General features: G+C 35.0%; 1 protein-coding gene across 1 annotated transcript; it reads right to left on the bottom strand.

Annotated features, from left to right (window-relative positions):
* Positions 1-509: 509 nt before the first annotated feature.
* Positions 510-1,679, bottom strand: LOC142229005 (uncharacterized). Its single transcript, XM_075299544.1, has one exon. The coding sequence runs from the start codon at positions 1,677-1,679 to the stop codon at positions 510-512; it is 1,170 nt and encodes a 389-aa protein (XP_075155659.1).
* Positions 1,680-15,693: the final 14,014 nt, after the last annotated feature.

The raw sequence follows: 15,693 nt of genomic DNA, 5'->3' as shown, positions 1-15,693 counted from the left end.
AAGTACACGTTTGAGACATACCGCAATTGTCTCTTTAACAAACAAAATGTAAACGACAACATGCTAGTTTTTAGGTCAAAGAAACACACAGTGTTTACAAATAGAATTAATAAAATAACTTTAAGTTATAATGACGACAAAAGAAAAATTCGAGAAGATGGCATTAAAACCTATGCATGGGGTCACTATGCAATCGCAGAAGAAAACCATGCAATGGAACATAATGAAATCAACTGGGAGTCAATAAATCCAATGGTGTTTGAGGAGAGTTTGAATGATATTCAAAGTCTTGACTTGGCAACAATAAATGATTTACATGACTTGAATCTTGACCGTTTTGTCTGATAAGAAAAAAAAAAAAACATATATAATTTGTTGTATGTATTTATTTATTTTTTAAAAGAAAAAAAATATATTTAAATTGTTATTTATTACTATAAACATGTATATAAAATGTATATAAAAAAAATTTAATAACAATAAAAAAAAAAAAAGTGATTTTTTGGTTTTTAAATAATTTTTCGAACAACTCCAGTCAAAGGTGTGTATTCCATCAGGCGATCGTGCAGTATAAGACAGTAGGCATGTGTATTTGGTGTGATTGGTTTACTCGTTTCAATTTCGAGTTTAACGTCTATTGGACCATGCTTTATCATTTCATTTTGATGGCTAACATCAATGATTATTAGTGGCGAGGTCTTGAAATCATCAAGGCCTAAGATTGGTTGTGTCTCCCTTTGATAATAATTTTCTTGAAATTTAGTATACATATCATAGAGTATGGCATATCTATTTTCATCAAATTTTAAATTTAAATCATCATACGGATAGGTCTCTGAATTCAAATGCACTTTTATGTTTGTTAAGTTACAGTGAACAAACTTTCCTTCCCGTTCAAATGCAAACAAAATGAATCGTGGTCTCTCCCTATTCAGCGACAGCTTTACATTCCAGTTGCATTTCACCGATCCAAAGAAAGTGGGATTAAAATGACAATCCCAACTTCGAAATGCAATCGGTAATGATGTTCCATCACGTACAGTTTTCATGACTTTTATTTTCATAGGGTCAGAGAGCTGTACATGGGGTATCCTCCACATTACATTGGTAATGGTTAAATTTAGATTTTCCTTTGGATCCAATGAATAACATGCTTGGCTATCGTTAGAACTTCGATGAAGTATTAACTCATGCTTGCTATGCAATATAATTTTATTGAAATCTTCGGCAAAACCCAGTAACATCTTTAATGGAACATAAAAATTGAATGTGTTCACAGCTATATCTTTCAAAGAACTCCATCCTGCGTTCAGGAGCATATTACTCTCAAAACTTGTTAGGGAAGCGAAATTTTTTATTGTGCTTGATATACCAAGATATCTCGATCGATCAATTTCAACACCATTAAGCTCATAGCGGATTTCATCAAACATGTATGCCACACAATTGTTTCTTAAACGTGCGTTGGCCGCTTTCTCTCCACTAGCCACTGTTATGATACCCTCTATGTAAATATAACTTTCAGCTGGCAATACGTACAAGTCTTGATTTTGTATGGTAATTCTAATCTCATCATTATTTTTAAATGAGTGAATATATGGAACATAACTATGATAGTCTTTTTTAGTTATATTTTCATCGGAAAACGGCTTCTCAGTGACATTAAGAATTTCTGACATTTTGTTTTAAACGAAGTTTGAGAGATTTTAAAAATTTTCTGTTTTCCTTAGATAAAGGCAGTAGTCTGCGGTTGGTGGTTTGTTCTCGAATGTTTCCCTTTGACTTTCCGCCGACGTATTTATTGTAAATAATCATCTTGCAGATGGCCTTAGATGGAGGCGTAAAGTAATTTCCTCACCTCGAAAGTTTATTAATCGTTCTTCTTGATCCACAATCCACACTTTAAGTGAACTGATTTCTTTAACGATCACTGGTAAATAAACTAAATTTCGTGGTATTTCATCTAATTTATAGCCAGGAGATACGTTTATGGCAAATTGATGAATGGTATGCACCGGTAAACTATTCATGAAAGCACCTGAAGTAATATTACATTGAACTTGAATCGCATTTACCCTCATAATATTCACAGGAAGGGATGATTTGTGTGTTATATTGGGTGTCAAAATCTCTCTTTTGAAACCCAATAAGCGACCAATAGAACAATCATGACTGAAATCAATTTTGTCATGTGAAGAGAATATTTCAATTTGCAGTGTATTGTTGTTGGCGGAAATATTGATATTTTTCGATCCATTGTTTCTTCCATAAGCCATTTTTATATAGTCGACTATATCTTCCAGTTCATATGAACCTATGGGGATTTCAATTACTTTCTCACCAATATGAAATAAATTGTTATCATTATCTATATTTGGTATAGAGTTGTATGTATGAAAATCAATTAACGCGCATTCATAATCACCAGAGAGCTGCAATGAGGGGAAATATTCCGCAGATAGGATTGATGATTTTCCCGTTAAGGCTAGTGTTATTGACATTGTGAGTGTTATGATTTGAATGATATACACGTGTTAAATTAAATCGCTTTTATTTATCCATGAATTATGTTGATTTGAAAAACCCAACCATTTAACATAAACACGATCTCCTCGAGTTTTTAAAACTTTTTCTACTAGGTAAGAATTAGGGTATCTGGTTCTTTTTAATTCCTCCTCATAAAAACATCCTTTTATGGGATGACCTTGATAATCTTCCAATATGTACGTTACAGGATTTGTTACTTTGATTAATTTAATACGGAATATTTCCGTGCTGAAATTTGGGGTATATCCCTTTTCAAATATATTCTTATATTTGCTGATACGTACAAAATCACCCACTTTATATTTGTGTGACTTGAATATTTTAAGCTTGCTATATACGGTATTGAGCAATTCCTGCTGGTTTTTCGAATTTACTTTGTATGGCGCCATTTTAATTGTTCGATGTCTTGTTCTATTGTATGTGTATATCAACTTTTTATACAGATCAATCCACTTATAGTTCCCGTTAAAGGAAAACTCACGAAACATTTTGCTTTTTAATGTGCGATTGAAGCGTTCAACGATGGATGCTTTCATTACACTATATGTGGAGTAGTGGTTAATACGATACTTTTCCATTAGCTTTCCAAAATCTTTATTGAAAAACTCTTTCCCATCATCTGTTTGCAAGTTCTTGGGCATTCTTCCTTCTTTCAATATTTTATGAAACGCCGCAGTTACATCATTTGCATTTTTAGTTTTTGTTGCTTCAGCCCAGGCATATTTGGAAAACGTATCGATAACTGTCAGCAAAAATTTATATCCGCTATTTTTTCTAGCATATTTTCCCATTTCGACTAAATCCGCCTGCCACAAGTCATCAATCCCTTTCATTATGACTCTACGACGAGGAAAGTTTTTTCGCACTTGAGAATGAATTTCATTTACGATTCCTCTTCTCTCCATGATCATTCGTGTTTATTGTAAATGAATGTTGGCGAGGGATACAATTTACTCATAGCGTCGAAAATGTTTGCTAGTGAAGTTTTCAATTCCGAAATCTGCTCCTGCGTTTTGTAAAATTCTACGCTTATCTCTTTTTTGAATATTTCTTGTGAGCGCGTGATTTGTGCTTGTAGGTAAGCTTTGTTGACTGCGTCTCGATCTTCTGTTGGCGCACCCAAATTTTTAATTTTTTTAGTTTGTATATCGAGGTTATAATACCGGTCAAAAGTAATTCCCAAAATTTTTTGAGCATTTCTTCGTAGAATTTCTGAGTTTGAGAAGTGACCGAACTTGTCGACACTCATCTTGATAATAAAATTCCCAAACAATTGTTAGTAAATTATATTTGCTTCTCTTAGCTCTTCTATAATTGATACTATTTCATTATTGTGGTTATTATGACCAGCATTTTGAGATGCAATCAACAGCTTGAGACGATCAACCAATTCATTGGGGTCATCCCAATATATATAGTTTGGTGGTCGCATGTTTACACTCATTAATCCATCACCCACGTGAGTAGATTGAAATAATTTCTTTATAATATTGGTGTATTTTAAACCCTTGCTTGCTTTAATTTTTCCCTCGGACATGTAATCTCTTTTATGGGCATTCGTATTTATCAATATTTTCTTGTAGATTTCCAATTCAGATTTATCATAATTCTGGGGATTTTTATAAAAAAGAAGTTCAAATAGACCCGGAGTGCGAGCCCATCTTTGATTTCCTATTATAATTTTATCATCGGTCAATTGAAGGTCACTATTTCCGAACTTCCAACCACCATCGCTATCTTTATGTGGCCCAAAACATGTATCCAGTTTTTTATTGTTTTGTAAGGTGTTTAGATCATACAAAATATCCTCATCTTCCGATTGCGAATAGAAATTATCATTATTATCATCATCATCATCATCCTTTTCAACTTTTGTGTTTTTCACGGGTGTTGATAACTTTTCATTTTCTTCTAATTTAATTTCCTTCTTTGATAGTTTTCCTTCGAAATGATTGGGTTTCGCTTCATGTGACAGCCTAAGAAATTTATTCAGTGGAACTGTCAGCGGTTTAAAAGTACTTTCAAGCTGGTTATTACGTTCGATTTCACCATGTCTTAAATCATCAAATTTTCTTTTTAAAACTTTTCTTGTCTTTATGAGCTGTTTTAAAGTATTTTCATCCATTATTGCGTCTGTTTTAAATGAATTGCTTTTCATTACTAAACTTGAATATATGTATCGAAGCCTTTTCTATAACGCCCATCATTAATTTCGTTATCCTTACTTATTGTTAAAAATTGGTACTTTTCTTTCCAACATTCGCGACATAATTCTTTAAATTTGTCGTATGTCATGTCACTTAGAACATTATCATCGTAAACATGTTTTAAATTCATTTCATCTTGTTTGAATATAATGATAAAATTTGCATTATCTCGTACTAAATGTTTTGGTATTCGTGTGTATGATTGACACAAATAAAAACAATCTATGTTCTTATGCCTACCCATACAAAAATAAGCACGAATATTATTTTGTTTTTCACAAGCCACATCATCAAAAATCATTATTGAGTTTGGTTTTGCTTCATCTGGTGCGATCACGTCACCACTATCGGAAAAAGTGTACAACCCCATTCCCTTTATAGGCTTTAAAAGCGTTTTCAAATATTCATACTTTGGTTGGTATAGAGATTTTGAATACAGATATATATTCTCAAATTTTAGACCATTGGGACTCTCTATTAAACTAATCATAGTATTAGTTTTTCCACAATTTGATGGACCGACAATTAGAGCACGAATAGTGTTTGGTAATAAGGAACTATGTTTAGTCTTGAGAGGTCTTTTATGCAGAAAATCATAGTTTTGAACATTAATATTTTTAACCTGCTTTACGAAACGCATTTTGATGACTGTGAATTGAAAAATATTTCACTGCAATATATGTTTTCTTTTTTTGTTTTTTAGAGTTAAAAAAAAAAAAAAAAAAAAGTATAAAATGATCGTTTACGCGAAAAATAAAATTATTCGCAAGAAAGCAATCAAAGGAAGAGGACTACTTAATAACATCATTAACGCATTACCATTTGAAGTGCATTTACCTGGCTATCAATATTGCGGACCGGGAACTAAACTACAAAAACGTTTGGATCGGGGAGATAAGGGAATAAATGGATTGGATGCAGCTTGCAAAATTCATGATATTGCATATTCTGAAAACCAAGATCTTGAAAATAGACATAGAGCTGATAGAGAATTAACCGAGAGAGCCTGGAAGCGCGTGTTGGCAAAAGACAGCAGTTGGGGAGAAAAAATAAATGCATATTTAGTTGCAAATGCAATGAAGGCTAAGACAAAATTTGGTATGGGATTGAAAAAGAAAAACAAGAAACCAATTTGTGGGAAAAGACTATTTAAAGATGCGCTCAAAAAGGCAAATACGGTTCTAAAGAAACAAAAACCGGCAGATATCCATGCTGCTATAAAAGTGGCTCGAAACGTTATTGGTAGATCATTCAAGGGAAAAAAAGCACAAGTTACTATTCCAAGAGTAATAAGAGTACCAAAAATTGGCGGTTTCCTCCCACTAATACCAATTTTAACAGCACTCAGTGCCGTAGGTGCGTTGGCGTCAGGTGGTGCATCCATAGCCAAAGCAGTTAACTCTGCCAAAAATGCTAAGCAACAACTAGAGGAAAATGCACGTCATAACCGTGCAATGGAGAGTGTGGCACTGGGTAAAGGCCTTTACCTAAAACCCTTTAAGAAGGGTATGGGTATAGTAATCAATGAGAATGAAAACAACAACACCCGCCAACGGAAAATAAAAAACTTGTAAAAGAGCTACCCAAGAGAGCGTTAACAGATAATGATTTGATTTCATTTGCCACAAAACACATTCCATATTTTAGAGGTGTCTTTATGAGGGATAGATTACCGAAAAAGCCTCACACAATTGAGTGTGGTATAGTAAATCTCGACACCTACAAGGGAAGTGGCACGCATTGGGTGGCGTATTACAAAAACAAAGATTTGGTTGAATATTTCGATAGCTTCGGAAATTTGCAACCGCCCTTAGAAATTTTAAACTATTTAGGAAAGAGAATAAATTACAATTATAATCGAGTACAGAAATTTAATTCTTTTAATTGCGGCCACTTGTGTCTTTTATTCCTAAGTAAATTTTAATGAAGAGAAAAAGACAAAACAAAAACAAGTAGTTTTTTTTTTGTTTATTATTATTATTATTCATTTATACATTATTTATAGTAGTGTACATATTATAAATTTCCACATCTTTTTTAATAATACTCTTCATTTTTCTACCAAATTCAAAACAAAGACGAGTTAAATCAATCACTACTTCTTTTTCATAAAATCCTACAATTTCATTTATTTGAATGTAGGTTTTCTTTAACCTAGCACAAGTAGGAATATAGAAATTAAAATAAAAATAAGATATCTGCTTCTGCAAAATCGCATTCCAACACACAAATGTTGTTAAAAATACGCCAACGCGTGTAATCGAGCGCCATGTTTCTCCATCAATTTTGATTTTGCCATTATTTTGACGGAAAACTAGAAAACATTCACCATCCTTTTGACGAAAATCGTATCCGATATGTTCATTGGGGACATCATTCAACAAGTTGAAGGAGTCGAAAAACTCAAACTGATCCAGTCTCAGCTGTATATAGTCCTTGTATGTCATCAGATGAAGCCACATATCACGAGAAAATCCAATTAAATTTTTTCTCTTGTCTTGAAACCAAATTAGTGGTTCAAAGCAAAAAGTTGTCGAGAAACCACACGTCACTTTGAGCCGAGTGGTGACAAAGTACTCAAATTCAAAAACCACATCATGGTTCTTGAACATTTCACTTTTGTACGAGCTATTCGTCATTTTCGTCGGATGAATTTTCAAGACTGACGTGAATTCTAAATGAAAAATCGTATATATAGGGGCTTTGGAAAGCCAATTCATTTAGTATTTTCAGTTAATCCACGCTAAAATGACAACTCTGACGAGAAACAATTTCGCGCTGTTGGATTTTCAATACTGCCACGGCGATGATAGCAGCATTTATATGAAGGAGCTGTCATATATGGGTGCTTCTTCAACCGTACCCAATCACTTTTTCTTCAAACGTCCCTTTGATTTTCGTGAACTAACCAGAGTAGGGCGTAGAAAAAACATTTACTGTCGGAAATTTGTACATGGATTGGATTGGATGGATGGTGACATAGACTACATTAATGTCGGTGAAATTCTTTCGCCACTCAAATGCTATGACTACATCTTCTGCTTTGGGGAAGCCAAAAAAGATTTTCTAATGAAATACTTAGATGTTAATATCATTAATCTAGAGTATAAGACAAGTTTTTCAAAACTGAATAACTATTACACATCATGTGAAATTCATACCGATAATAGATTTAAATGCGCTCTCAATAATGTTTTCAAACTTTTTGTATATTTAGAAACAAATTTTTCCCATGTACAAAATTTTATTAATGATGAATAAATAAACAATAAACCAAAAATCAAATTGCGTTTTTATATTATTTTGTACCTTTATTTACACTGCTTAGAACAACAAAAGTTAAACCATATAATAGAAACACATGACCAAGATTGAAAATGTGGAAAACATAATTAGCTATGGATACATTGTTGTTGATTTTCTCTTCCTCTCGCTCCATATTCAATCCGCAGGTATCGTATCCTATAGGTTGGAGTATATGCGTTAGCTCTTCCTCACACAATGGAATATTATTATTAGGATACCCTCTCAACAGTGGACAAATCGGAGACCATCGCATATGCTCAGATATTACATTATCATCTGGCTGCCAAGAATGTATTTCCACATGACAGAAGTAGCATTTCACTTTATCGTGTTCGCCAGTATAAAAAAGACCACTCATTGCCATCTCTTTCCAATTTGTATGCCTCCCCGACCAAGATTGAAAAGTCTTACAACGCTCATCTTCCCGATAGAGTAGACTTTTGTTTGTGCCTGGTGTTTTTAATTTCTCTACTTCACTCATCTTTTTCGTTTCAGTGCAAGTAACTCTGTATACTGTGGTTACGTCCAAGTATGTCGACGCTTTTATTCTAGCGAAAGTGAATAATTGTTTGCCACTCACCCACCCTTCCCTTTCGTTTTCATTTCCCATCATTATCCCAACCAAAAATAAAAAGAATGAAAATTTCAAGTTTTACAAAAAATTATTTTATTTATTTATTTTTTTTTTCTTTTTCTTAACCTAAATATGGTACATAAAAAGTGTCTGGTGTCAACAACACTTCGTTCAAAACTAGTTTTGTAAATTCAGCTCCTTCTTTAAGCGGTACTTTGGTAATGGAGAATGTTCCTTCATTCAAGCGCTGGATGTCCTCTTCACTCAACGAATTGAACCTTGAGGGTAGATATAAAACTCCATCATTGAGTTTTAGGACAACCTTTTCACCAAATTTGGTTGTTGTCCTATAGGCACCTCCTATAAGGTATTCAACATTTATGGACAGCTCCTTCATGTTGATAATTTTCTTGAAATTTAGGGAATTGAAACTTTCCACTAACTTGTTGCTTGCCATCGTGTATTTCTAATTGTGACTGAATACCGATATTGAAAAACTTCGACTATTTATAACAAACATGGTCAGTCAATTTGGCTGCACTACCACCCATTCGTTTCCCCCTCCACATAATAAAAAGAAGTTTCAGCTTTGTGTTTTTTTTTGTTTATTATTATTATTAATTTATTAATATATTATATAACTATTTTATAATTGAGTTAAAAAAAAAAAAGAAGAAAATTAAGAAATTTTTTATGATTCTCTACTCCAGCTCTTCATCCTAGTCTTGAAATGAATCCTCGTTTCTCCATGTGAAAATTTCATCTGCCATACGTTGACATTCGCTATCCCAATATTCTTGTAAAGTCTGGCATCCGATAGTTATGGGTGCTTCCTCTTCATTAACCCATTCATACAGATTTTGTCCGCATTGGAATAAGTCGATCATTTCGTCAAAAGACATATCCATATCCATTATTTTTATTTTTTGTTTCTTGAGCGAAAAAAAAAAAAATGTTTTCCCGAGAATGTTTTTCCTTCAACGACAAAGAACCTTCTGCAACTTACCGAAGACAAAATGTCCTTTATATACAAACAATTCATTTGTTTTTCATACATTTTTTTCATATTCCCTCCTTTCTGAGCATGATCATTAACATTTACAGAGAATATATCATATTTTAAAATTTTTAAACATATCAAATATTCAAACAATGTAATATTCCATCATGCATCCACAAGTATTCCTGAAGATCTTGTCTATATACATGTCCATAGATCTCTTCGTTGATGAAATGTACAACTTTTCAACCTTAGGTGACAATACTTGACACATCATAAATTCGTCAAATTTAATGACGGTTATTTGTCTATAGTTTCCCTTCAACGAAATCAATTTCTTCAAAACTCAACAGGTGTCAAAATTTCCGGTACTTGACAGATCAACAGAAATTGTATACATAATGGAGAGTAAGTTTTTTTTTTTCCATTTACAACACATAGACCACTGTGGCTATTTCCATGAAAACGATTATTTCTCATTCAATTTCAACTAGCAACGGTTTTCATTACCAATCGATATTTACAATCATAACCCTCACGTATACACTTAACTATCCTAACAAATTTTTAACCTTGATCAGCTACAATTTCCCTCCCACCAAAACTACCATCAAACTCACTATCTCCAACGTTAGCGATCCTCAACAAATTTCATTCTAACCGACGCACAAAATTTTTCCACGTACATTCCCTTTTGCTTCCACCTTCACTTTTCTATGCCCATCATCATTTTATGATCAACACATCCCAACTATAAAATTTATGAAAAAACAGCACGTTAGAAAAAACTATTACTTACCTAACCAATGAAAATCCAAACTCACTATCTCCAACGTTAGCGATCCTCCAAAAATTTCATTCTAACCGACACACAAAATTTTTCCACGTACATTCCCTTTTGCTTCCACCTTCGCTTTCCATTTTTTACCCTCCAACGATAGCGATCCTCCACAAATTTCATTCTAACCGACACACAAAATTTTTCCACGTACATTCCCTTTTGCTTCCACATCCGCTTTCCAATACCCTCCCATAGTTTACGATCACCACTTCCTGACTATAAACTTTACACGTACAACTCCAAGTTAGAAAAAGCCATTAATAAGTGTAAAGTAACCATTAACATGTTAGAAAAGCCCATAAAAACTGCAATCTACCCATAAAAAAATTTTAGAAAAACCCATAAAAACTGCAATCTACCCATAAAAATTTTAGAAAAACCCACAAAAACTGCAATCTACCCATAAAAATTTTAGAAAAACCCATAAAAACTGCAATCTACCCATAAAAATTTTAGAAATACCCATTAGAAAAAGCCATTAAATTATGTTAAACGCACCTACTCTCTCTACTGCCGTCTGCCACATATGTAAAAAGTTTAACCATTTTGCTAGAATGTGTTATATGCGCCAAAATGAAAATCCTAAAAAGCGAAATGGAAAGTATGTAAGAAAGATCGAAGAAGAAAATGGCGATTCTGAAAAAGAAGAAGAAGCAGATTAAGATGATTTATTTGTTGGAGTACTGCAACAATCGAAAGCGAGAGTTTTGAAGGAATGGATTTTAGAGGTAGAAATCAATGGTTTTAAAGTGAGCTGTCAAGTGGATACTGGATCACAAGCGAATTTATTGCCGTCTAAGTTGCTGCATAAGCTTAATATATTTAAAATTAATACTAATGTTAAAAATAGAATTTTAACGTTCAATGGTGAAAAGTTGCCAGTAGTAGGAGAAGTTGATATAGACGTTAAATTTAAGGAATTGGTATATCAATCTAAATTTTATGTGCTCGACATGGATTGCAAAGTAATTTTGCTCCTTTATTAATAATAGCCATCACAAGGCTGTCCTTTGCAACTGAGGCAAACGATATTTGATCCCGTTTAGAGGATGGCAACTCATCCGGTGATCGTTCCCTTTTTCCAGCTTCAAGAATTCCTTGAGCCCAATTTAAGGAATCGCTTTGCTTAGCCGACAACGAGCTTGGGTCGACTGATCTTAATTTCTTTAGGATAAACAAAGCATTTCATCGTTCCTTGAATCTCTTTCGAGAGGGGTTGCCTCCTTTTGATGTCGTCACCTTAGAAAAGGTTCGACTTGCCAAAGTGTCACCGCCAGTCGACCCGTCTACAGGTCGACTAATTGGCCCTGACTCTTGGTCGCTGCCCAAATTTATAACTTCAGTCGTTACCCGTCCACTGGGCCCTGAAGTTAGCAACACAGTGGATGACTTTGAAATTCGCTGCATGGTGGTTTATTATTTCCACCACACGTGAAATTCGTAATAAGTACTTATTACGATGAAATACTCCGCTATTAGAAAACACGTCCGTTCAGTTCGACGGTTGAATAATAATCTGGATATGGCCATAGATATGAATCTCATTCAGGTTGGGAATTTTATTAATAAAGAAGGAATATTTGAAAAGTATTCTGAGGTGTTTAGCGGTTTGGGTCTTTTGAAAAATCTGCGTGATTTACGTGTTGTGGAAAATAGTCAACCAGTAGCAGATCCACCCCGTAGAGTACCATTTTGTCTTTTGGGGCCGTTGAGGAAGGAATTGCAGAGGATGAAGGACCTGAATGTCATCATTGAGGAAACGGAGCCCACCGAGTGGGTAAATTCCATTGTTTTGGTATCTAAACCAAATGGATCTCTTAGGTTGTGTTTAGATCCAAGAAACCTTAATAAGGTTATCATTAGACCTCGACATTCGTTTCCGAATATTGATGAATGTAAGGCCCAAATGAGTGGTTCGAGAATATTCAGTACACTTGTTGCGAACTCAGGGTTTTGGATAATTCCTCTAAGTGAGGAGTCATCGAAATTGTGCACATTCGCCACACCCTTTGGGAGGTATAGATTTTTAAGGTTGTCGTTTGGTATTAATTCTGCTCCCGAAATTTTTCATGCAGAGATGATTAGACTTTTCGGCGACATAAAGGGGCTGATGATATACATGGATGATTTCATGATACATGCTCCTACTTTGGAGGAACATGATCGAATTTTGGTTCAGGTTTTAGAAAGGGCGAAACTGGTGGGGCTGAAGTTCAACAAATCCAAATCTAACTTTCATAGGGACGAGATCAAATTCATTGGTCATATTTTTAGCGTTAAGGGAGTTAGCCCAAACAGGGAGAAAATAAAATCGGTTGTGGAAATGCCAGCTTCAAGAAATGTGAAGGAACTACAACGTTTCTTGGGTATGGTAAATTATTTAGGCCCGTTTGTCTTCTAAGAATAAACATTTAAGAGATTTGCTTAAGAAGGATACATTGTGGCATTGGGGTAAGCATCAGGATAATGATTTTAGGAATTTGAAGTTGGAGATAACTAGGAATCCCGTATTGGCATATTATGATCCGAGAAAGGAAATGACACTTTCAGCTGATGCCTCCAAGTTTGCTTTGGGTGCTGTCATAATGCAAGAGGGGAAGCCAATAGCTTATGCGTCGGCATCACTGACTTCCTCTCAGATAAATTATGCACAGATTGAGAAAGAATTATTGGCTATTGTTTTCGGTTGTTCCAGGTTCCATCAGTACATTTATGGTCATAAGGTGTTGGTTGAGACTGATCATAAAACCCTCGTGGCCCTTTTTGGGAAACCTTTACATAGGATCCATCCAAGACTTCAAAGATTTATGATGAGATTGTTGGCATATGATTTGGTTGTGAAGTATAAACCTGGCAAGTATCTACACATTGCCGATGCTTTGTCTAGGGCCCCACTAACTGAGCAGTCGTGCGGTGACATGGACAATGATATTGACATACATTGTCATTCCGTAATCAATCAAGTCGCGCTGCCAGCAACGGATATCAATAGGATAAGGGAATTTGTGAAGCAGGATGAAATTTTTCAAAGGATCATTCATTATGTGAGAGAGTGATGGCCTACGACAAGGGAATTGTGTGACGTCGATGTAGTTCCATATTTTCATGTAAGGGATGATATCAGTTTTATTATTGAAGAATAATAGGATTATGGTTCCAAGGGCTATGAGGTCGCATATATTGACAAGATTACATGAGGGGCATTTAGGAATTCAAAGATGCCAAAGTTTGGCTAGAGATTCGGTGTATTGGCCCAATATTAATAATGATATTAGAAATATTGTAGATGGGTGTGAGATATGCACACGATATAGGAATTCTAATGCAAGACAACCATTAGTCAATCATGATATTGTATCTATTCCTTGGTACAAAGTTGGTATGGACCTATTTGAATTTGAGAGGAAACATTTTTTATTATTGGTTGATTATTTTTCAAAATACGTTGAGGTTGAACCCTTGAATGATAGCTTCACAAGTAATTTAGTTATCAATAAACTGAAAAGCATTTTTTCTAGGCATGGCATTCCGACCATTTTGATGTCGGATAATGGGCCTCCATTCAACTCGAGGGATTTTGCAAAATTCTGCTTGGAATGGGGAATTGATCACCAAACTTCAAGCCCTTATTTTGCACGATCAAACGGCCTGGCTGAGAAGACAATTCAAACGGTTAAGGAAATGTTTAAGAAATGCCGCGATACAGGCGATGATTATTATACGGCTTTACTTCACTATCGCACTACACGGAAGGATAATTTGGCTAGTCAAGCAGAACTTTTGATGTCGCGAACATTAAGAACGAAACTGCCATCCATGTCGAATACATTGAGACCTAGAGTTGTAAAGTCAAGGGATATTGTAAAGTGTAGGTCTAGAAAACTGGAGAAGGTAGCCAGTAATTACAACAGGAATACAAGAAACCTTAGACCTATTGTTCCTGGAAACCAAATTTATTTTAAAAGGAGTCCATTGTCAGTATGGCTTCCGGGAACAATTGTCAAAATATGTACCTAGATCATACCTAGATCATATTTGATTGACGATGAAGAAGGGGTAACATACAGGAGGAATAGGGAGCATATCTTAGAAGTTGCAGAGAAATCTGATGGAGTTAAACCTGATTTAGGAATATCAGTGCCCGATAACAATTATTTGACGAATATTCCAAATATAGCTATAGAATCAAGGGTAAACAATAAGGAGAACTTCTCCAGGAGTGGTAGGGAAATAAAACCTCCGAAGAGACTTGGATTTGAAGATTAAAACTGGCTATATCCTAATAAGCAGTTAGGAAATAATATTAATGATTGTTACATTAAATTTCCATGTATATAAAGAAATTTATGCACTAAGAGGTATGAATATAAAATAAACGTGAAAGGAAAGATGTTGTATATCTGTATTTATATTTAAGTACATTACTTTATAAATGTCCCACTGTAGCATGTAACAACCCTGTAACAGATTGTAAGTACTTAGTGCATACAACCAAGCATGGATGTATATTATCAGAGGGCATTAATAAAGAAGACTTTGAAGAGATCACAACAACACCCTGCGACTTTCCGCGACATGTTCACGGCCATATGTGTTAAGAATCCGAAGCTCAGTCCAGTCGAGCGTCTTTTCCATTTGGTCAGCAAAACGAAAGGTGAGGCTCACGATATCGTATCGAAGAGTCCACTAACCAATGACGGTTTCGAGTCTGCATGGCAGAACCTGTGCTCCCGTTACGAGAACAGGCGGGTTTTAATCAACGGTCAATTGAAAAATTTGTTTGTCTAAAAGCTTGTTCCGCTGAATCTGCCAATGCTTTGAAGTCTCTCCAAAGGGACATCAATGGCTGTATATCTGCTCTCAGCCTTTACGAGTTTGATATAGCAAGTTGGGATCCGATCTTTGTCTATATTTGTTCGAATCGACTTCCCAGTCTCACTCTTACCCTATGGGAAAGACTATCACAGATAAGACATCCGTCCTAAAATGGGCAGACTTGGACATTTTCCTCACGAGTCGGCATCGAACCCTCGAGTCCGTTTCGGACATGAAAAGCACATCAGATTCCAAGCCACAGAATTTAAGGGATAATTCTAGTGGCAAAAAGAAGTCGTGTGAAACGTGTGTAAATAAATGCCTGCGCAGGCACCACACACTTCTCCACGACGATTCTGCGGACACGCGAAATTATACTACTCGTGCCATGCCTAGGGATGCA

Source organism: Haematobia irritans, chromosome 1 (assembly GCF_050003625.1).
Source record: "Haematobia irritans isolate KBUSLIRL chromosome 1, ASM5000362v1, whole genome shotgun sequence".
In the NCBI taxonomy this organism is placed as follows: Eukaryota; Metazoa; Arthropoda; class Insecta; order Diptera; family Muscidae; genus Haematobia; species Haematobia irritans.
This window is presented reverse-complemented; position numbering and strand designations above follow the sequence as displayed.